At 40.8% G+C, this 24782-nt stretch overlaps 1 protein-coding gene across 1 annotated transcript in view; it reads left to right on the forward strand.

Moving 5' to 3' along the window:
• MCM10 (minichromosome maintenance 10 replication initiation factor) overlaps positions 1–24782 on the forward strand; it is an 83684-nt gene that overhangs the window by 18807 nt on the left and 40095 nt on the right. Inside the window, exons 5-8 of the mRNA XM_077474106.1 lie at positions 860–1003; positions 1092–1254; positions 4059–4224; positions 10302–10469. Coding sequence (XP_077330232.1) covers positions 860–1003; positions 1092–1254; positions 4059–4224; positions 10302–10469 — 641 coding nt within the window. The remainder of the gene's footprint in view (positions 1–859; positions 1004–1091; positions 1255–4058; positions 4225–10301; positions 10470–24782) is intronic.

Raw genomic sequence — 24782 nt, forward strand, 5'->3', positions numbered from 1 at the left:
ATCAGTATGATAACTTCTGACAAGCTCTCCAACACTAGGTAACAGCAGCTGTAAATTTGTGTTTGGGTGGGAGCTTAGAGCTACATAAGCAGAGAGCTTGTCTATTCAAGCTGCAGCTCTAAAAGTTCCTTCTTCCTCTGCTTATGTGTGTGGGGGGGGGGGGGGGGGGGGTTGCCTTTCCTCCAATCGGCTCTCACACAGTGTGGGCTCAGATTCCATTCCCACTACTGAATGAGGAAGACATATGACATGATTTGCACTTGAATGTGGAAAGGGAAATACAGCAGATATGCATGTAAAACTTGTGTAGGGAGATTTGTTTCATCTCTCTGTATCATCTGAGGATGTTCACTTCACTGGGTATAGGAGAGGGTTTACATTCACTTTAAGAAAGTAAGTGCATCTCTAGTTAAACTCTTTACAAAGGCTTTGAAAATGTCAAATTGTTGTAACTCATTCCATTTGGAAGATGTTCCTTCACTTGGTGTCTTTGTGATCTAATTATCACTATGGCAAGAACACCTTAAAAAAAAAAAAAAAAAAGGTGTTCTAATTTAAAGCCCATCCCCGTTCTCTCCTAAAAACCTGCCCAGTCCTTTCATCTTGCCTTCTTGCGTGAATGGTCTAAACTCCAATTGATTTCAGTGTAAGGCCATCAACGGGTTTACAGAATGCAGAAGCATTGAATTCAATCAAAACCACTAATGTGTGGAATGAGAGACTGAGGCACTGGAGCAATTCTCCATATGTACTGTATAACAAGTAGTTGTGATTTTGATTTTTGATACTTGTAAATGCTGCTATTTATCAAATTTTCGCCTGAAATGTTTCTTGCTCTCATGAAAATATTTGCTTATAGCACCAAAATCACAATGCGGTACTTTAAAAGAGAGGAATTTTAAACCTATGCAAGAGTCCAGTACCTTTGCTGCTCAACTTGTTGGTCCATCTACCTCATGTATGAAAAATCAGGATACTGCTAAAAGAAAGCTGCCAATGTCTGGTAAGAACATCACATAGTTATACATTGCATTCTCTCTTCCTTGAATTCTAAGATTTGTGCTAATACGTTTTTCTTTTTTGTACTGCAGAGAATAATAGCCCACCACAGAAGAAAATTCCAATTTCATCTCCGACTGGAAAACCTGTTGATAAAACTAGCCCTGCAGCAGTAGTCTCATCTCAGCCTGCCCCAAGCAGACCCCCTTCCAGCCAACAGGTGTCTGTTGAAAAATTCTCCGGACTACGACTCAGGTATAATAAGTCAGGATCTGGGATAACGGTTTTGATCTGGTTTTTCTCTACCACTAATTTATTCTCCTTAAAATGGAGAAATATAACCCCCTCCCTATGGTATATTATCTTCCTAATTTGAGTATTTATGACATAAGGGTTGATTTACTAAAACTGGGTAGTACAAAATCGGGTGCATCTGTGTATGGGTAGCCAATCTGCTTCTAAATTCAGCTTGTTCAATTAAGCTATAACCATAAAACCTGGAAGCTGATTGGTTTCTATGCACAGCTGCACCAGATTTTGCACTCCCTCCAGTTTTAGTAACTCAACCTCATAGTTCACTGCATATATGAATAGCTTACATGCCCCTGTTCAGGTGACTAGACCCATTGGAAAACCTTCATGCAACCAATGTGAACCTTATTTAGTGAAATTGTAGCCCACTTCTCTTCTGCTTGTACAAAAGGTGTTTTTTTTTGTTTTGTTTTTTATATATTTATGCCTATGCACTTATATGCAGTCCAGCAGACTGGGCACCCCCCTCGACCAGGCCAATTTTCAGCGCTGTTTTTTTTTTTTGCTAACCAAAACGAAAAAAGACCAAATATTTTAAAGGGGGGAAAAAATAATTATATTGTAATTAAATATATATATATATATATACATTTTTTTTTTTTTTTTTTTTTTTTAAACCACTTCAGCCCCAGAAGGATTTACCTCCTTAATGACCAGAGCACTTTTTCCACTGCGTTGCTTTAACCGATTCCCGACCGGCTCTTTCACATTTACTGTGGCACAATGGCACCACTGCGCGAAACCCTGTATGGGTGCGGGGTTACCTTTCAGAGCCGTCAGAGGGATTTGTGTGTGTAAACACACAAATCCTTGTTCTGTCAGGGGAGAGGAGACCTATCATTCCTGCTAAGTAGGAACAACAATGTCTCCTCCCCTAGTCAGTCCAATTCCCCACAGTTGGAACACCCCTAGGGAACACACATTTAACCCTTCCCTGCCAGTAACATTTATACAGTAATCAGTGCATAGTTATAGCACTGATCGCTGTATAAATGTCAGTGGTCCTAAAAAACTCAAGTGTCTGATCTGTCCGTAGCAATGTCCTGCTAAAAATCGCAGATCACTGCCATTACAAAAATTTTTTTCCCATAGTTTAGATGCTATAACTTTTGCGCAAACCAATCAATATGCGCTTATTTCAGGGGTTTTTTGTTTTTTTTTACCTAAAATATGTAGAATAATACATAGCGGCTTAAACTGAAATAATTTTTTATTTTTATTTTTTTTATTTAATTGGGAGATATTATAACAAAAACGAAAAAAATATAGTTTTACACTGTGATTGGCCACAGCTCGTCACATGCTAAAAGGCCAGTGTGACTGAACAGTGAGGCCCCGTTCACACCTGAGCATTTTGTAGCTTGAAGCCTGAAGCTACAAAACGCTTGAGGGGGGAAAAAGGCCATTATTCTCTATGGCGATGGTTCACATCTCCACTCCAAGTTGCCTGAAGCTCAAACAAGTTCTGGACCCTTTTTTGTCGCTTGAATCGGGCAGATTTGGGCGTTTTTCTTCTTTTTACATTGGTGACCATTTGCCCTGCACAAAATTGTGGCAAAACGCGGTAAAAACCACTGCAAAATCACACGATTTTTCTGCCTGAAAACGATACACTCAGCGTCTCTACACTCATGGGGCCTAAAGGACACAGTGATGGCAGATCTGTACCGATGCGCACCGCAGGGGACTTGCAGAAAGAACGATCACTGGAGGACGTCCATAGATGTCTTTTGGTTAACGTGGTTGTTAACCTTTTGTGTTTCTTTCTGATGCTTCTTTCCTCAGTTATCGGCATGTGTCACTTCTGAGACGTTTTCCCAACACATGAGCTAAAATTTGTGTCAGGAAGGAGATGCGCACACAGCTTGTCTATTTAGAATACAGCTTTGCATGTTCCTTCATTGCTCTGCCTATGTAGAGGGGCGGGGGGGGTTCCTTTCCACCAATCGGCTCTCATACAGTGTATAAGAGCTGTAACTGCAGCTCTCCATCCCCTCCTCTGTACTCCTCACAGATGGAGGATTTTATCACAATTGTGCTCTTTTGAAGGGTTGTAGACAAGAGAAGACTGCAAAACTTACGTAGGAGGATTTTTCATCTCTGTGTATAATATGCTATTCACTTCACTGGGTATATGAAAAAAGCACCTCTAACCACCAAAGGCATCCCTTTTTTTATTTTTAGAAACTACCTGTAACCAATGTTTAGAATCGAGGGGCATAGCTTCTAAATAAGAGGCTGTATATGGCCACCCTTTGTGCTTATCTGTGCTATGTACATTTTAGCACTTTATTCATAAAAAAAATAAAATGCATGTTATAAAATCCAACCCCCTCCCCCGCACCCTCACTTTTGTTTTTCCCTCACTTTCTGTGACTTTTTTTGGAGATTTTTTCCTTTCACTTCCTGTCTTATAGCCAAATCAGAAAGTTAGATGGAATCCCTCCAGGGAATTTTGGTTGTCTCCAGGGACACAAGAACTAGTGTCTCCATCCATTTGGGGTGTGGGATTTTCTATCACTCTTGATAACAGTAAACAGGACAAATAGGGTGAATCTCCCTAACAAACACACGGATGGCAATAAAAACCTGTCCAGTTATCCAAAATTAAAGAAAAACTTTCCCCTTAGTGATACTTTAAACCATCCTGTACTGGCACCCATTTAAAGACTAATTCTAATGTCTACAGTTTTTTTTTCCTACTTATGTTGCTTTGCGTATGTAATTTCTATTTTACACAAAATCAGGAAACCCCGGGTGTCATCTTTAGAAATGGAGAGAAAAATGAGTGGACGAAAGCTGATCAAACTCTTCCAATTACAGAACAAAATTACAACAGAAAAGTTGGAGGACCAAGATTGGGTTACGTTTGGTGTAATTGTCAAGAAGGTTACTCCTCAAAGCTCTAATAATGTAAGATAACCGTTCTCTAAAACTACAAGCATTTTTCTGTTCCTAGGTCTGTTTCATTAGGATTGAGTTTGTGGTGCTCCTTTTATGGCGTATTTTAATTATGCAATTGAGTTAGGGGATTTTTAATTTACATTTTTTTTTCTTTTGTCTATCTTGGAAACTCTAACTTAATCATGTTGTATTTTACCTTCATATCCCTAGCTTGCTTATTAAGGGAACACACCCTTCTGCTTACTTGGCTATTAGGCCCCTTTCACATGGGGCGGATCCGTTGGACAGACTCTGCTAGCTCAATGGGGGATCACTGCATTGATCCCCATTGAGCAGGTGGATGACAGGTCCATCTCTGCAGCCCCGCTGTCCTCTATGAGGCGATCAGGTGAAAACCGATCGCCTGTCCATTCATTTTTTTTTTTTTTTAATCCGATCCACTGGATGGATGGCGGATATTTCGCCATCCGTCTGTTTTCGGATCTTATCGGATGGTGGGCGGGTGTCAGCGGACACCTATCCGCTGACATCCGCCTGCCCATAGAAATCGAGGGTGGCCCGATAAGATCCGCCTGTCCATTTTTCAGGCGGATCCAATCATGTCAAAGGGGCCTTGATTGTAATCCCACAAATCATTCCATTAAAGTGATTAACCCATTTATATAAAATCATCCCATTCACACTGTAATATATCAAGAAATGTGCCTGGGTTATGTAAAAATTATGCTTACCTGTATCTATATCAGCGTGGCTCCCATCGCTCAGCTGACTCTATGAGCACTCTTCACTTTACGGCTCAAAGTTCCAGTGGGCAGGGCCGAGCACGTCTGCTGACTTCGAGAGAGAGATTGCTGGGAGCCGCACAGATATGGATACAGATAATATTTTTCTCCCTTCGTCTTTCAGGACAGCACCTGGAGAGTGTAGCTTCACCCACTTTCCCAGGAAACACTGCAGTCAGTTTTCTTTATAGACCGGACACTTCCACCATGGCCTCAGTTGTAGTGTTTCCTCTGCCATGGTGGAAGCGCTGCAGGGAACCAGGGGTGTGCTATGCTTTGTCCAGGTGGGGAGAGTATGGGGCATACCTGTAAGGTTGTTTTTGTCAGCAGGCCAGCCCAGCATCCTCCCTTACGCGAGGGGGGTGCTCCGGCGTCTCCTACTCTTCATACCCGGCAAGGGTCAGGCTGGTCAAGGTCCCTGCTCTTCTCAGACCGGCGGCACAGGCTAGAAGGAAAAATTGTATATATTGTGCGGCGTCTACTCTATCCCCAGACCTCCATGCTTTCCAGGTCCCGATGACAAGTGCATCATTCTGGCCGGGGGCGGGATTTTCGGCGGTACAACACAGCTTCCAGTTCCGGCCGCTGGAATGCAGGACGAAGGGGCGGCGTCTTCTTGCCGGTGTCATTTCCAGCCCTCACGGTGGCGAGCGGACTGGGAAATTCAAATAAAAGCAACTGAATGCCATTCTAGCCTCCAGCATGGAGGAGGAACAAACGGTGGTGGCAGGAGCCACTCACACCACCCAGGCCCAGGTAAGCAGGGACAGTGGTCTCTGTACATTATTCTATGGGTCCTGTATTTTTTCCCTCCCTTACTCCCATGTGGGGAGATAGGCGAGCCTGCACCACTCTCCCTGGATTGTTGGGTACTAGGGAGAATGTTTGGTCTGTTAGAAAAGTGACTCTGGGGGGTATTCACTAGTAGCTGCGGTATCAAACACAGGGGCTGAAGGGTTAGCTCCTCTATTTGGCAGCAGGTTATGTTTTACGTTCAAGTGGTTACTGTTTATCTATATGTTTTGTGTAGATACACCAAAACCAGACCTAAATTAACGTGCATTTCAGAAAGTTAAAGAAAAGACTAAACCTTCCTCCCCTCCTCCTAAAAGGAAATGCCTGTCCTGCAAAAATGTACTTGGAGAGTCCTGGACTAAGGTGTTAGGCAGGTCCTGTATAGCAGATCTAGTTAAGGAGGAAACTTCCCCAGCTACACCTGCTACTCAACAAGGAGAATTATTAAGCTCCTTCCGGAAGGAACTGGCGGACACGTTTGAGACGTTCCATTCCTATCTGGGTAAGCGCCCAGCTACACAACCTAAAGGCAGCTCAGTTCAGCCCTGTTCTCATTAGCCTGTTTCTGCATCCAGAGGGGGCAGTGACTCAGAGGATGAAGAGTGAAGTGTTTCCCCAGATTCTGGGGAAGAAGAGGATGAAGAGAGAGGTTTCTTCTTCACGCTATAAATTATCCTTTAGACCCCTTTTCAGACCACACCGCCCATAGCATCAGCGGTAAAACGGCGCTATTTTTAGCGGCGTTTTACCGCTGGATTTGCGGCGCATTTCAGCTGCTAGCGGGACACTTTTACCCCCAGCTAGTGGCCGAGAAAGGGTTAAAACTGCCAGCAATATGCCGCAATAGCTGCGTTTTGCCGGCAGTATTACAGCGCTGCCCCATTGATTTCAATGGGGAGCAGTGGTGGAGGAGCGGTAAACACACCGCTCCAAAGAAGCTACTAGCAGGACTTTTCCCTGACGTCCTGTCAGCGGACCACTGTAGTGTGAAAGCCCTCGGGCTTTCACATTACAGACAATGGTGCAGCTTCTTTAGGGCGGATTGCAGGCGCTATTTCTAACGGGGTCTTAGATGAAGTGGATGATCTTTTTAAAGATTATCCACACAACTTTGAATATCAAAGAGGTTAAAACCCAGTTGTCATTGCACGACAAAATGTTCCAAGGCATGGGTGAAGTGAGGCATTGGCTATTTCCAGTACATAAGTTTCTATCGGAGACAGTAAAAAGAGAATGGAAGGACCCAGAGAGGGCTCTCTTCTTTTCCAAATCCCTCAAATGGAGATTTCCTTTCGAAGAGGGTAGCTCTCAAGTCTGGAATAAAAAAAAACAAAGCTTGATGCAGCTTTTTCTCAAGTATCAAGGAACACAGACCTTGTGTTTGAGGATATGGGTATCCTAAAAGATGCCATGGATAAAAGGGCAGACTCCCTATTAAAGAAAACCTGGGATTCAACCTTAGCAGACTTAAAGCCAGCTATGACCTCAACTGTGGTGGCCAGGAATCTAGAGTAATGGCTTGAACAGTTGAAAACCCATATCGAAGCAGGAACTCCCGGTAAGGACCTATTGGATACACTGCCAGTACTACAAAAAGCAGTGGGGAACATAGCAGATGCCTCCAATGAATCTGTAAAAATGTCAGCCAGATCCTCAGCCTTGGTAAACTCATTGGGTTCAATGGGTTAAAACAAGGTCAGCGGATACAGGCTCATAAACAAAACTATGTGGTCTACCATTTGAGGGAGATTTAGTGTTCGGTCCTGATCTTGAAGCCGTACTTGATAGAACGGCCGATGAGAAGAAGGCCTTCCCAGTAAAGAAGAAGGTGATCCCGCAGCGTAAATTTTTTTTGTGTGTTTTTCGCAAAACCCAGAACACGAAAGAGACAGGTTACAAAAAACCCTGGAGGTCCCAAAGAGGTGTGGCAAGTCTGAGGTACTGTTTCGTCCCCCAACCAAAACACAAAAAAAACAGTGACAGTCCTCCGACTGTGGGAGCAAGGCTGCAAGCCTTTTTTCCCACAGTGGATGACAATGACCAGTCCCTTTTAATTTTTACGTAACTCAGGCTCCTGAGACCTAGAGAAATCTTTAGCAATGACATCCATCCTACAGGAATTGATCCAACAAAGGGTGATCATAACTGTCCCCCCCCCCCCCCCCCCCCCAAAAGAGTAAGGACAACGGTGCAATTTGCATGTATAGTAAGGAAACCTTCAGGGAAGTTCAGATTGATTCTGAACCTGAAGATACTAAACAGATCAATCGGGTACAAGAAGTTCAGGATGGACACCATCTTTTCAGTGAAAGTTCGCCTGACCCCAGGCTGTTTTTTGGCATCCATAGATCTGAAGGATGCGTATCTCCATGTGCCTACCTCACCAGTATCGCAGAAATACCTAAGGCTTGCGGTCAAGATAGGAGACTCAATCTCACGTCTTCAATTCAGAGCCCTTCCCCTTTGGGCTGTCGTCCTCGCCAAGGATATTCACAAAGATTATAGCAAAGGCCTTAGCTCCCCTCGGAGTAAAAGGAATATTGATTGTACCATATCTAGACGACCTCCTGCTATTTGCCAAACAAGGGATCTATTAGAGAAAGATCTGAGGGAGACAGACACTTGGAAGGTCTCGGCTGGATCATAAACAAGGAGAAGTCAAACATGATCCCGTCTCGGACAGTAACATTTCTGGGATATACCATTAATTCCATACAGTAAAGAATCTTTCTCCCGGAGAAAAAAAATAGAGCAGGTCCAAAATGCCATAAAAGACCCAGACAAACCTGCCAATCTTTATCAGAGCAGCTATGTCAGTATTAGGACTCCTCACAGCATCAATAGCAGCAGTACAATGGGTATGTCTCCATGCAAGGGATCTCCAACAGGCAATTCTGGGGAATTGGTCCTATGGGGATCAGAATGCTCCCTCAGGTTCAGAGGAAGCTCTGGTGGTGGAGGAGTCTCTCAAACTTGGTCAAGGGCCTACTCTGATGTTTTCCTGTAGAGAGGAGATTAACAGACGCAAGTTCCTGGGGTTGGGGCGCCCATCTGGAAGGGCAGATGGGTCAAGGGACATGGACAAACAAGGAAACCAAGAGATCCTCCAATTGGAGGGTGCTAAGGGCTATTCTTCTAGGTTTATGGGCCTTTGAGGATCTAGTCCAAGGTCACCATGTTCAAGTGTTGTCGGACAACGCCACAGGAGTGGCTCATTTAACAAGGCAAGTAGGCACGAGAAGCAGGGTGCTACTATCCTCTGCCCTTCAGATTCTGTCCTGGGCAGAAAGCAACTTGACATCCCTAACAGCGGTGCACCTAAAGGGAGATCTGAATCTAGTAGCAGATTTTCTGCGCAGAGAAAGCATACTAGAATCGGAATGGAGCCTGAACTCTGAGGTATTCCAGAGAATAATAGAGAGATGGGGAGCTCCTCAGATCTGTTCGCATCCCAAACCAACACAAAGGTGGAGGCTTATTTTTCACTGAACAGGCAAGACTAAGCAAGCGGATTGGATGCACTAGCACAGCCGTGGAACTTCCCCTAGTGCTACACCTTACCCCCCCCTTTGCAGATTCTTTAATACCAACGGGATCATTTGAAAAGAGAGGCCACGAGTATGATTCTAGTGGCTCCTTTCTGGCCCAAGAGGGCCTGGTTTTCAACTGTGCAGAGGATGGTGGTGGAACCCCACTGGGTTTTTTTCCACTGCAGAGAGACCTAACTCGGGGACCCCTTCAACATCCCAATATCGAGCACCTCAGACTGACAGGCTGGTTACTGTGGAGCACATCCTAAAAAGGAAAGGCTTGTCGGACAAACTAGTCTCAACCCTATTAAGTAGCCGACCATCAGTGAAGCCTATAGAGCTTCAGAGGCAGATGCTCCCGCGGGGGTAGTGGCCCATTGAACACGGGCAGTAACAACGTCCTGGGTGGAACGAGCAGGGGCTTCTCCGGGTCCGATCTGTAAGCATCGGAACAATTGTTCGGCAGGAAAGTCCTTCAGGCGGTGGTCCCACCCTATAGTAAATACTCTTATCTCCAGGTGCTGTCCTGAAAGACGAAGGAAGAAAACCTTAGTTAGACTTGCCGGTAAGGGAATTTCTACGAGTCTTTCAGGACAGTGCCAATGACCCACCCTAATTTCAACATGGCTGGAGGTACTCTATGAACAACTGAGGCCATGGTGGAAGTGTCCGGTCTATAAAGAAAACTGACTGCAGTGTTTCCTGGGAAAGTGGGTGGAGCTCCGCTCTCCCCAGGTGCTGTCCTGAAAGACTCGTAGGAATACCATTACCGGTAAGTCTAACTAAGGTTTTTACATAACACAGGGACACTTATTGGTATATTACAGCATGCATGGGGTGATTTTATATGGGGAGGGGGGGAGGTAACATGCTTTAAATGAACAGAATCAGGTTTTTTCGGTTAACAAATGCTTTAAGCGTGTGCATCAACATTTTCAAACAATCACCTATTTGATTTGGTTTCGTTTTTTCTTTACAGGGCAAAACATTTAGTATTTGGAGGCTGAATGACTTGAAAAATTTTGATACATATGTATCTCTGTTCTTGTTTGGTGATGTACACAAAGAGCACTGGAAAACAGATCAGGGAGTGGCCATTGGTATTTTAAATGCTAATCTCATGAAACCAAAAGATGGCTCAGAAGAGGTATGTTGTATCAAACACTAAAAAACCAATTAGTATGATCAACCACTAACTTATTTGCTCTATAGCAATTTCCTGCTGACTATTGGGATCTATATTTTATTTATATATAATATCTCCATACACACACTTACACCAGCATCTACTGCTTTTCTGCTTTTTTTTTTTTTATTTTTTATTTATTTTTTGTTTGTTTTTTAAAAAGTCTGATTCATCTGACCCCCCTTTTTATTTTATTTTTTATTTGCATTTATTTTTTATGGTATGACGCTCTGTTTAACAAAAATGAGTTTCTGCTTAACTGGCTGCTGAAAATGTAACCTTTTTAATGACACCTTTCACTGCCAAAGCTGTTTGTTTGTTTTTTGTTTTGTTTTTTGTTTGTTTTCCCCCCACAGATGTAAAATTTGTGGCATAAGGCCCCTTTCACACATGCTGATGGTATGTCCGTATTTCATCCATCCATTTGCGGATGAAATACGGACATCCATTCATCCCTATGGGATAGCGGGTGTCTGCGGATGAGCATCCGCAGACACCCGATTTAGTCCGCCTCCGCAACAGTCCGATTCTGCAGACGGAGGAAAATCCTATTTTTCTATCCGTCTGCAGAGCGGATCGGACGAACACGGACACACGGTCCGTGCTCATCCGATCCCCATAGAGGAGAGCGGAGAGCTGACAGGGCGGTCCCTGCACAGTGTGCGGAGACCGCCCTGTCCGCAGCCAGCTCAGCGGGGACAACGGAGCGATCCCCGCTGAGCGAGCGGATCTTCACGGGGCGGATCATTACTGATCCACCCCGTGTGAAAGAGGCCTTAGTATTAGTTAAAATCCCCAGAGATAGACCCTGGGGAATAAAATGGTAATGTTCCCATTGTTTAGGTCATAGGATATTGGCAACTTTTATATAATGCAAATTTCCAGTCAAAAAAAATACACCAAACTTAATTGTAGTGCACACAAACACAATATGACTTTTTTATTATTATTTTTTTATTTTTTTTTTATTTTAACCACTTCAGCCCCAGAAGAATTTACCCCCTTCCTGACCAGAGCACTTTTTGCGATTCGGCACTGCGTTGCTTTAACTGACAATTGCGCGGTCATGCGACATGGCTCCCAAACAAAATTGACATCCTTCTCCCCCCCACAAATAGAGCTTTCTTTTGGTGGTATTTGATCAGCCCTGCAGTTTTTATTTTTTGTGCTACAAACAAAGCGACAATTTTGAAAAAAACGCATTCTTTACTTTTTGCTATAATAAATATCCCCTAAAAATATATAAAAACATTTTTTTCCTTAGTTTAGGCCGATATGTATTCTTCTACATATTTTTGGTAAACAAAAACGCAATAAGATTTATTGATTTTTTAAACAAAAATCTGCGAGGTGGATGGATAAATCAATTCACCCGTAGAAAAAACAGCGCATAATATTCAAATAAAAGAAAAGAAATAATATACAAATTGCGCTAGTGCAACCTATTGTTCTATGGAAAGAATATTTCTATCTTCCCAAATGTAACCATACAATCACAATATTGTCCATGAACACTGTCCATATATCTAAATTGTACTGAGTACTTAGGATAGTTTCAGGAAACGAATTGAAACAGTATGTCTATTTCAGTCCATCCACAGACAATAAAATTAATAGCCAAAACAAAAATAGAATGTCCTGGTATAAATCAAGAGGAGTGTACGATGCAATCCTCCCTTAATATGAAAAAACAGTGGTCACGAATTTGCTGGGGTACAATCTCAAGACTGGGGTGACCCCCCCTTAGTAATGCTCTTACCAGATATGCCTGGTTACATAGGCTCTTCGAAAATGCTCCTCATCCGCTCGATTTCATCCGGTTCGTCTGCACTAGGTAATACACGGTCGGATGTGCTTAGATACGCGGGCTCTCAGATGTTCCTCATCGGCTGGATCCCATCCACTGCATACACGATCGGATGTGCTTGGTTACACGGGATCTCAGATGTTACTCATCGGCTGGATCCCATCCACTGCATAAGTGCCGGGTGATTCAAGATCTCCGAAAGAAGCAATTACGGGAAACAAACATAGCGTAATACTGTCTTATGAAAACACAATTTATTTAAATAAAAATGTTGCACTCACACAAAGTTAATTCTTTAAAGCATTGGTTCACTCAGCGTGCATAGTTCTTAATCACAGTCTCAGGGGAAATAATAGCATCAGCCGCTAATGGCCGTCACCACTTAGTAGTTCACGGTTAAAGCTGTGCGACTCTTCCTCCCTCCTGTCAGTTCCTCTATGCTGCGAACGTGTGCTACCACCCTGACGCGTTTCGTCGTATTGACATCATCTGAGGGTGGGGGCAATCAGTCCTGACTACACTTAAATACGTGCGGTATTAACCCTTCGTGGACATGTATAAATGTATAGCGGTTAATCTATCTATATTATGTACGTTGCTCTCTTTGACAGAATACCTGTCATAGGCTTTCATAAACGATGTTTTTAAGGGAACCATTTCATTACACAGAAAAAATTTTTAACAAACGAAATATTAAGAATTGGAAGAATTCAAAAAATAAATTGAAAAATATATAAGTTTAAAAAATCCCAGAAATTAGATTAAAACCTCAGGAGAGATGAAAACAAAATTACAGATAAAAACCACAAACGATCTTATTACCCTCACACACTCTACCAATATGGCCATGTCGGATTTCTGATAATGTGCTGATATGCTAACAATCATGATGTTTACAAAATCCGGCGCATATATCCCAATCACTTGTGTTTCTTTAAACGAGGGGATTCCCGTCACGTTGATCTAGATACTTCAAGTTTAAACGATAAACTTTATTATACAGGAGATGTATAAAGAAAAAGGATTCGCAACCTTTTATGGCCTGTCTCCTATTTTTTCTGATAATAAGATCAAGCAACAGCCTCAACTGACACTGACTTATATTCCCAAGCTCTTCATGCAGAAAGAGGCGAGCCGTCCATCACGAGCCTCCCATTAAAACCATCGCTGATACGATGAGTGGGTTATACACGGTACAATCTTTGTGATGCGACGGAAATTTTTTTTATGACTATTATTGGCTACTTCCAGTGCCGCTATCCTCAATCTACCTTACATGCGACGTTGTGGCTTATGTATTGTACATGTATATGTGGCATTATATATTTATGTGGCTAAGATATAATATATTTGAAATTCTAATTAAACAAACTTGCTGCCTGTCTCCGTTAATTAACTCATTATGATAAAAATTCACGTATTAAAATCTGACTTCCACGTATACTAACAACCTGCATAAAATAATGATATTTCCTATTTGTCATCTACATAATATAAAATATAAAATATAAAATATAGAATGTAAAATGCAACTAATCCCTTCTCTTAACGTCAGGGTACTATCACCTTAATGAAAAGTGCCTGTGCGACTCATAAATTCAATGTCTAGTCACCTGACACAGTAATACTAATCGAGGGTGACCAATAAGACCCCAATATTTCCGAACATGACTGTAATAAAAATTATCATAAAAAAGTTCTATGATTAAAAGTTGGTAATAAAAGTTGGTAATTAAACAGGTTTAGTGCTAAAAGTATTAGTAGTAGAAAAGTTGTTATTCACGTAATCTGGATATTAAGACCCCTTTAAAACAGCTTTAAAAATCACTTATAAAACAATTAACGTCTAATTCAACGTTTAACCCATTAGGAGTCAGAGTGTTCATCCGATATATCCATTGGGATTCTTTTTTGGACACTTCGCGGACCATATTTGATCCACGCCAATTAGGGTGAACTCTATCAACTCCCCAGAATTTTAGTAGAGATGGGTCTCTGTTGTGATGTTTTTTAAAATGAAGAGACACGCTGTGATCACTAAATCCGATTTCTATATTGTACATATGTTCGGATATGCGTTTCCTTAGGGTCCTTTTAGTTCTTCCCACATACATGAGCCCACATGGGCACTGTAGTACGTATACCACGTGCGTGGAGCTACATGTAATAAAATCTTTTATTACCATTAACCTGTTATTCCCTGTGGATATGAACTCGGTCATACCTCTAATTAGGCTATTTTGCTTCATACAGGGTTGGCACCTTCTACATGAAAAAAACCCGTCCCTATTCCAGAAAGTTTCTGTTTTTTTGGGGGGATTCAACACTTTCTTCACTACCTGATCTCCAAAGTTGGGGGCTTTTCTGTATATGAATGAAGGACGAGATGGCAACACCTGTCCTAACGTTTTATCAAGACATAGGACATGCCAGTGACGATTTAATATCGTTTCCACTTCTTTATACTGGGCATGGAAGTCTGAGATGAATCCCCATTCTTGACAGGGAGCCTTGTCTTGCAATTTATTTTCTAGACATTCATCTCGGGAAATTTTAGCTATTTCCGATACTGTTTTGTTCAGAGATGCTTCATTGTACCCCTTTTCTATAAAACGATTCTTAATAATATCCGATTGTGGGTAAAAGTCACTATCCAAGGTGCAGTTGCGCCGTATACGCATAATCTGGCCTTTAGGGATATTTTTAAGCCACAATGGATGATGTCCACTTTTTATAGGTAAATAACTGTTCCTATCAGTAGGCTTGAAATATGCTTTGGTGATTAGACCCGTTCCCTGTTTGATTATATCCACGTCAAGATAATGTATTTTTTCTGAACTGTGTTCGTATTCCAAACAAATATTATTCTTGTTGTTATTCAATTGGGACATGAATTCATGTAGTGAGCTTTCTGAACCTTCCCAAATAATCAGGAGGTCATCAATGAATCTTTTGTAGAATACTAAAGATGACTTATATTGCTGTTGCTGTGAGAAAATTACGCGGTCCTCCCATTCCGACATAAACAGGTTCGCGATGCTGGGAGCAAATTTAGCTCCCATGGCCACGCCCCTTTTTTGTGAGTAAAAATTCTGGTTGTACCAGAAGTAATTTTGTGATAAACAAAAATCTAAAGCTTGTCCCAAAAATACCTTTTGTTCATGGGGGATATCATTCCTCTGACTTAAAGCCCAATTCAGGGCCAAAAGGGCGTCGTCATGTTGGATAATACTATATAGGGATGCCACGTCGGCTGTCACTAGGTGGATCTCTCCTCCTTCTCTCAATTTGATCTGACTCATTAGTTGCAATAAATTTTTAGTGTCTTTCAAATATGCTTTTGTACTTTGGACACTCATCTGTAGGAATCTATCTAAATATTGACCCAATCTTGCTGTTACAGAGCCAATACAGTTGACGATTGGTCTGGCCGGGGGTACAGTCGGATTTTTGTGTACCTTGGGCAATGTGTAGATAGTCGGTATTCTACAGTGACCGGGTACCAGAAATCTCGACTCCTTCACATTCAACACCTTGTTTTTTACTCCCAATAATACTAATTTTTCTAGATTTTGATAATACAGCACAGTGGGATCCTTTCTTAATAGCTCATACGTGTCTTTGTCAGATAGCATCTTTTCTAATTGTGATTCGTAAAAAGTTTTGTCTAAAATCACTACCCCCCCTCCCTTATCTGCAGGTCTGATTACTATATCCTTCCTCATTTCCAATGCTTTGATCCCATCCTGTAAATGATGTGGATTTAAATTCTTTTTTGGCAAAATGGTCTCTAAGTCCTTCAAAATCAGATTTTTAAATACATCAACATGCTGGTTAGCGGAGTTCAATGGGTTGAATAAAGACTTATTCTTCAACCCGCTATCTATTCCTATTGTACTAACTGGCATGGTAATTCTATTCGTAGTGTTATTATTTAGAAAATATTTCTTTATATTAATTTTCCTAATATATTTATGGATGTCCATATAGACATTAAATTTATTTATGGCTTTCCTCGGAGCACATTTTAGTCCCAACTGTAGAATATTGGATTCTTTAGCTGTTAATGTGGCACTACTTAAGTTGTAGATTCCGGCTGATCCAGGTCTCGCCTTCTTTTTTTGGACTCGCCGGCCTGCTCTACAACCCCTTTTCCATCTCCTATCTGATTGATCCTTCCTGGTGCTCCTTCCCCTACTTGAGGAGGTCCTCCCCCTACAGTGTGTTGTGATTGGGGAATTTTTTGCGGAGGTTGTGGGTTGGTATAATTCTGTGGGGGATTCCACCATCCCTGCTGAGGTCTTGGGGGACCCATGTTGTACTGGGGGGCATTGCTGTAAGGAGGCTTCCTGCCCATCCCCCGCGGTCTCCATCTCCCTCTCCACCCTCCTCTCCCTAAAAAAGGACGAGGGGGGTTATCTTGAATCCTTATATTATCTCTTAGGGGTTCAAATCTATTAGATAACGGGAACCCCTGCTGATAATCTACATATCTGGATTGCGGATACGCAGTTGGTCTCTCTATGTATTCTTCAGGTCTAGGGCCTCTTTGGGGGTTACCTCGCTTCCCTTTTCTTTTAAAACGTTGATCTACGTAAACCCATCTTTGCTCCTCATGCTTTGGGGTAGATTGGTTGTCGGGACAGAGGTAATTATCAGATCCCCTAATACCTGGAGTGCCCGGGATAACCTCTCTAGGGATTACGTTCTCTGTAGGTTTATTCATTAATTTGCTTTGCCATATGTAAATATTTTCATTCCTAAAATCATTTAAATCCCTATGGAATTTTTTGACTTTCTTTTTTTGGGTGTCAGTGTCAATTTTTTCCAATTTTTTGTTTATATTAGAATTAAAATCCATCCATTGTTGTGTTTCCCTGATACTCGCTAATTCATTAGATAATTCTTCTATCTGTTTCTTTAGTTTTTGCATTTTTCTCTCCTTCCTTCTTAAAACTAATTGCTGAAGTTTAAAACCCACCCCATTAAAAAAATCCAACCATTCTCTCATGGATTCCTCATCATCTAATCCGTCTTGTGGTGTTACCTCCCACCTTAAACTACGTACAATAATATTCTCTTTCAAATATTGCTCGAGGGTACATATATCCCACCAGGTTCGTACCTGCTTTTCTAATGCATTCCCAAGGGCTTGCAAGACTTCTTTATAATCATTAGTTTCCACCGATTCTCTATTTGTAGCAAAAATTGAACCAATGTCTATATGTCGGTTTGATAAAAATTCCACAGCTTCCATAGCTGCCTTATTTAAGAAATGAACTGAACAAATATGTGCCTTTGCTTGGGATAACCTCCGCCCGTTAACCACGCAAATAAAAGGCGCTTAGCATTAAAAAATATGCTTTCTACCTGGGAGTTGTGGAATTTAAGCAGCTGTTCTAAAAGGTATTAAATCAATAAAACCGCTAAAAGGTATTAAATCAATAAAACCACTAAAAAACATTAAACAAAAATCTGCGAGGTGGATGGATAAATCAATTCACCCGTAGAAAAAACAGCGCATAATATTCAAATAAAAGAAAAGAAATAATATACAAATTGCGCTAGTGCAACCTATTGTTCTATGGAAAGAATATTTCTATCTTCCCAAATGTAACCATACAATCACAATATTGTCCATGAACACTGTCCATATATCTAAATTGTACTGAGTACTTAGGATAGTTTCAGGAAACGAATTGAAACAGTATGTCTATTTCAGTCCATCCACAGACAATAAAATTAATAGCCAAAACAAAAATAGAATGTCCTGGTATAAATCAAGAGGAGTGTACGATGCAATCCTCCCTTAATATGAAAAAACAGTGGTCACGAATTTGCTGGGGTACAATCTCAAGACTGGGGTGACCCCCCCTTAGTAATGCTCTTACCAGATATGCCTGGTTACATAGGCTCTTCGAAAATGCTCCTCATCCGCTCGATTTCATCCGGTTCGTCTGCACTAGGTAATACACGGTCGGATGTGCTTAGATACGCGGGCTCTCAGATGTTCCTCATCGGCTGGATCCCATCCACTGCATACACGATCGGATGTGCTTGGTTACACGGGATCTCAGATGTTACTCATCGGCTGGATCCCATCCACTGCATAAGTGCCGGGTGATTCAAGATCTCCGAAAGAAGCAATTACGGGAAACAAACATAGCGTAATACTGTCTTATGAAAACACAATTTATTTAAATAAAAATGTTGCACTCACACAAAGTTAATTCTTTAAAGCATTGGTTCACTCAGCGTGCATAGTTCTTAATCACAGTCTCAGGGGAAATAATAGCATCAGCCGCTAATGGCCGTCACCACTTAGTAGTTCACGGTTAAAGCTGTGCGACTAGCGCAATTTGTATATTATTTCTTTTCTTTTATTTGAATATTATGCGCTGTTTTTTCTACGGGTGAATTGATTTATCCATCCACCTCGCAGATTTTTGTTTAATGTTTTTTAGTGGTTTTATTGATTTAATACCTTTTAGCGGTTTTATTGATTTAATACCTTTTAGAACAGCTGCTTAAATTCCACAACTCCCAGGTAGAAAGCATATTTTTTAATGCTAAGCGCCTTTTATTTGCGTGGTTAACGGGCGGAGGTTATCCCAAGCAAAGGCACATATTTGTTCAGTTCATTTCTTAAATAAGGCAGCTATGGAAGCTGTGGAATTTTTATCAAACCGACATATAGACATTGGTTCAATTTTTGCTACAAATAGAGAATCGGTGGAAACTAATGATTATAAAGAAGTCTTGCAAGCCCTTGGGAATGCATTAGAAAAGCAGGTACGAACCTGGTGGGATATATGTACCCTCGAGCAATATTTGAAAGAGAATATTATTGTACGTAGTTTAAGGTGGGAGGTAACACCACAAGACGGATTAGATGATGAGGAATCCATGAGAGAATGGTTGGATTTTTTTAATGGGGTGGGTTTTAAACTTCAGCAATTAGTTTTAAGAAGGAAGGAGAGAAAAATGCAAAAACTAAAGAAACAGATAGAAGAATTATCTAATGAATTAGCGAGTATCAGGGAAACACAACAATGGATGGATTTTAATTCTAATATAAACAAAAAATTGGAAAAAATTGACACTGACACCCAAAAAAAGAAAGTCAAAAAATTCCATAGGGATTTAAATGATTTTAGGAATGAAAATATTTACATATGGCAAAGCAAATTAATGAATAAACCTACAGAGAACGTAATCCCTAGAGAGGTTATCCCGGGCACTCCAGGTATTAGGGGATCTGATAATTACCTCTGTCCCGACAACCAATCTACCCCAAAGCATGAGGAGCAAAGATGGGTTTACGTAGATCAACGTTTTAAAAGAAAAGGGAAGCGAGGTAACCCCCAAAGAGGCCCTAGACCTGAAGAATACATAGAGAGACCAACTGCGTATCCGCAATCCAGATATGTAGATTATCAGCAGGGGTTCCCGTTATCTAATAGATTTGAACCCCTAAGAGATAATATAAGGATTCAAGATAACCCCCCTCGTCCTTTTTTAGGGAGAGGAGGGTGGAGAGGGAGATGGAGACCGCGGGGGATGGGCAGGAAGCCTCCTTACAGCAATGCCCCCCAGTACAACATGGGTCCCCCAAGACCTCAGCAGGGATGGTGGAATCCCCCACAGAATTATACCAACCCACAACCTCCGCAAAAAATTCCCCAATCACAACACACTGTAGGGGGAGGACCTCCTCAAGTAGGGGAAGGAGCACCAGGAAGGATCAATCAGATAGGAGATGGAAAAGGGGTTGTAGAGCAGGCCGGCGAGTCCAAAAAAAGAAGGCGAGACCTGGATCAGCCGGAATCTACAACTTAAGTAGTGCCACATTAACAGCTAAAGAATCCAATATTCTACAGTTGGGACTAAAATGTGCTCCGAGGAAAGCCATAAATAAATTTAATGTCTATATGGACATCCATAAATATATTAGGAAAATTAATATAAAGAAATATTTTCTAAATAATAACACTACGAATAGAATTACCATGCCAGTTAGTACAATAGGAATAGATAGCGGGTTGAAGAATAAGTCTTTATTCAACCCATTGAACTCCGCTAACCAGCATGTTGATGTATTTAAAAATCTGATTTTGAAGGACTTAGAGACCATTTTGCCAAAAAAGAATTTAAATCCACATCATTTACAGGATGGGATCAAAGCATTGGAAATGAGGAAGGATATAGTAATCAGACCTGCAGATAAGGGAGGGGGGGTAGTGATTTTAGACAAAACTTTTTACGAATCACAATTAGAAAAGATGCTATCTGACAAAGACACGTATGAGCTATTAAGAAAGGATCCCACTGTGCTGTATTATCAAAATCTAGAAAAATTAGTATTATTGGGAGTAAAAAACAAGGTGTTGAATGTGAAGGAGTCGAGATTTCTGGTACCCGGTCACTGTAGAATACCGACTATCTACACATTGCCCAAGGTACACAAAAATCCGACTGTACCCCCGGCCAGACCAATCGTCAACTGTATTGGCTCTGTAACAGCAAGATTGGGTCAATATTTAGATAGATTCCTACAGATGAGTGTCCAAAGTACAAAAGCATATTTGAAAGACACTAAAAATTTATTGCAACTAATGAGTCAGATCAAATTGAGAGAAGGAGGAGAGATCCACCTAGTGACAGCCGACGTGGCATCCCTATATAGTATTATCCAACATGACGACGCCCTTTTGGCCCTGAATTGGGCTTTAAGTCAGAGGAATGATATCCCCCATGAACAAAAGGTATTTTTGGGACAAGCTTTAGATTTTTGTTTATCACAAAATTACTTCTGGTACAACCAGAATTTTTACTCACAAAAAAGGGGCGTGGCCATGGGAGCTAAATTTGCTCCCAGCATCGCGAACCTGTTTATGTCGGAATGGGAGGACCGCGTAATTTTCTCACAGCAACAGCAATATAAGTCATCTTTAGTATTCTACAAAAGATTCATTGATGACCTCCTGATTATTTGGGAAGGTTCAGAAAGCTCACTACATGAATTCATGTCCCAATTGAATAACAACAAGAATAATATTTGTTTGGAATACGAACACAGTTCAGAAAAAATACATTATCTTGACGTGGATATAATCAAACAGGGAACGGGTCTAATCACCAAAGCATATTTCAAGCCTACTGATAGGAACAGTTATTTACCTATAAAAAGTGGACATCATCCATTGTGGCTTAAAAATATCCCTAAAGGCCAGATTATGCGTATACGGCGCAACTGCACCTTGGATAGTGACTTTTACCCACAATCGGATATTATTAAGAATCGTTTTATAGAAAAGGGGTACAATGAAGCATCTCTGAACAAAACAGTATCGGAAATAGCTAAAATTTCCCGAGATGAATGTCTAGAAAATAAATTGCAAGACAAGGCTCCCTGTCAAGAATGGGGATTCATCTCAGACTTCCATGCCCAGTATAAAGAAGTGGAAACGATATTAAATCGTCACTGGCATGTCCTATGTCTTGATAAAACGTTAGGACAGGTGTTGCCATCTCGTCCTTCATTCATATACAGAAAAGCCCCCAACTTTGGAGATCAGGTAGTGAAGAAAGTGTTGAATCCCCCCAAAAAAACAGAAACTTTCTGGAATAGGGACGGGTTTTTTTCATGTAGAAGGTGCCAACCCTGTATGAAGCAAAATAGCCTAATTAGAGGTATGACCGAGTTCATATCCACAGGGAATAACAGGTTAATGGTAATAAAAGATTTTATTACATGTAGCTCCACGCACGTGGTATACGTACTACAGTGCCCATGTGGGCTCATGTATGTGGGAAGAACTAAAAGGACCCTAAGGAAACGCATATCCGAACATATGTACAATATAGAAATCGGATTTAGTGATCACAGCGTGTCTCTTCATTTTAAAAAACATCACAACAGAGACCCATCTCTACTAAAATTCTGGGGAGTTGATAGAGTTCACCCTAATTGGCGTGGATCAAATATGGTCCGCGAAGTGTCCAAAAAAGAATCCCAATGGATATATCGGATGAACACTCTGACTCCTAATGGGTTAAACGTTGAATTAGACGTTAATTGTTTTATAAGTGATTTTTAAAGCTGTTTTAAAGGGGTCTTAATATCCAGATTACGTGAATAACAACTTTTCTACTACTAATACTTTTAGCACTAAACCTGTTTAATTACCAACTTTTATTACCAACTTTTAATCATAGAACTTTTTTATGATAATTTTTATTACAGTCATGTTCGGAAATATTGGGGTCTTATTGGTCACCCTCGATTAGTATTACTGTGTCAGGTGACTAGACATTGAATTTATGAGTCGCACAGGCACTTTTCATTAAGGTGATAGTACCCTGACGTTAAGAGAAGGGATTAGTTGCATTTTACATTCTATATTTTATATTTTATATTTTATATTATGTAGATGACAAATAGGAAATATCATTATTTTATGCAGGTTGTTAGTATACGTGGAAGTCAGATTTTAATACGTGAATTTTTATCATAATGAGTTAATTAACGGAGACAGGCAGCAAGTTTGTTTAATTAGAATTTCAAATATATTATATCTTAGCCACATAAATATATAATGCCACATATACATGTACAATACATAAGCCACAACGTCGCATGTAAGGTAGATTGAGGATAGCGGCACTGGAAGTAGCCAATAATAGTCATAAAAAAAAATTTCCGTCGCATCACAAAGATTGTACCGTGTATAACCCACTCATCGTATCAGCGATGGTTTTAATGGGAGGCTCGTGATGGACGGCTCGCCTCTTTCTGCATGAAGAGCTTGGGAATATAAGTCAGTGTCAGTTGAGGCTGTTGCTTGATCTTATTATCAGAAAAAATAGGAGACAGGCCATAAAAGGTTGCGAATCCTTTTTCTTTATACATCTCCTGTATAATAAAGTTTATCGTTTAAACTTGAAGTATCTAGATCAACGTGACGGGAATCCCCTCGTTTAAAGAAACACAAGTGATTGGGATATATGCGCCGGATTTTGTAAACATCATGATTGTTAGCATATCAGCACATTATCAGAAATCCGACATGGCCATATTGGTAGAGTGTGTGAGGGTAATAAGATCGTTTGTGGTTTTTATCTGTAATTTTGTTTTCATCTCTCCTGAGGTTTTAATCTAATTTCTGGGATTTTTTAAACTTATATATTTTTCAATTTATTTTTTGAATTCTTCCAATTCTTAATATTTCGTTTGTTAAAAATTTTTTCTGTGTAATGAAATGGTTCCCTTAAAAACATCGTTTATGAAAGCCTATGACAGGTATTCTGTCAAAGAGAGCAACGTACATAATATAGATAGATTAACCGCTATACATTTATACATGTCCACGAAGGGTTAATACCGCACGTATTTAAGTGTAGTCAGGACTGATTGCCCCCACCCTCAGATGATGTCAATACGACGAAACGCGTCAGGGTGGTAGCACACGTTCGCAGCATAGAGGAACTGACAGGAGGGAGGAAGAGTCGCACAGCTTTAACCGTGAACTACTAAGTGGTGACGGCCATTAGCGGCTGATGCTATTATTTCCCCTGAGACTGTGATTAAGAACTATGCACGCTGAGTGAACCAATGCTTTAAAGAATTAACTTTGTGTGAGTGCAACATTTTTATTTAAATAAATTGTGTTTTCATAAGACAGTATTACGCTATGTTTGTTTCCCGTAATTGCTTCTTTCGGAGATCTTGAATCACCCGGCACTTATGCAGTGGATGGGATCCAGCCGATGAGTAACATCTGAGATCCCGTGTAACCAAGCACATCCGATCGTGTATGCAGTGGATGGGATCCAGCCGATGAGGAACATCTGAGAGCCCGCGTATCTAAGCACATCCGACCGTGTATTACCTAGTGCAGACGAACCGGATGAAATCGAGCGGATGAGGAGCATTTTCGAAGAGCCTATGTAACCAGGCATATCTGGTAAGAGCATTACTAAGGGGGGGTCACCCCAGTCTTGAGATTGTACCCCAGCAAATTCGTGACCACTGTTTTTTCATATTAAGGGAGGATTGCATCGTACACTCCTCTTGATTTATACCAGGACATTCTATTTTTGTTTTGGCTATTAATTTTATTGTCTGTGGATGGACTGAAATAGACATACTGTTTCAATTCGTTTCCTGAAACTATCCTAAGTACTCAGTACAATTTAGATATATGGACAGTGTTCATGGACAATATTGTGATTGTATGGTTACATTTGGGAAGATAGAAATATTCTTTCCATAGAACAATAGGTTGCACTAGCGCAATTTGTATATTATTTCTTTTCTTTTATTTGAATATTATGCGCTGTTTTTTCTACGGGTGAATTGATTTATCCATCCACCTCGCAGATTTTTGTTTAATGTTTTTTAGTGGTTTTATTGATTTAATACCTTTTAGCGGTTTTATTGATTTAATACCTTTTAGAACAGCTGC

The sequence above is a fragment of the Lithobates pipiens genome, unplaced genomic scaffold, assembly GCF_037356315.1.
Source record: "Lithobates pipiens isolate NorthernLeopardFrog02 unplaced genomic scaffold, aLitPip1_a1.2 Scaffold_8, whole genome shotgun sequence".
Classification (NCBI taxonomy): domain Eukaryota; kingdom Metazoa; phylum Chordata; class Amphibia; order Anura; family Ranidae; genus Lithobates; species Lithobates pipiens.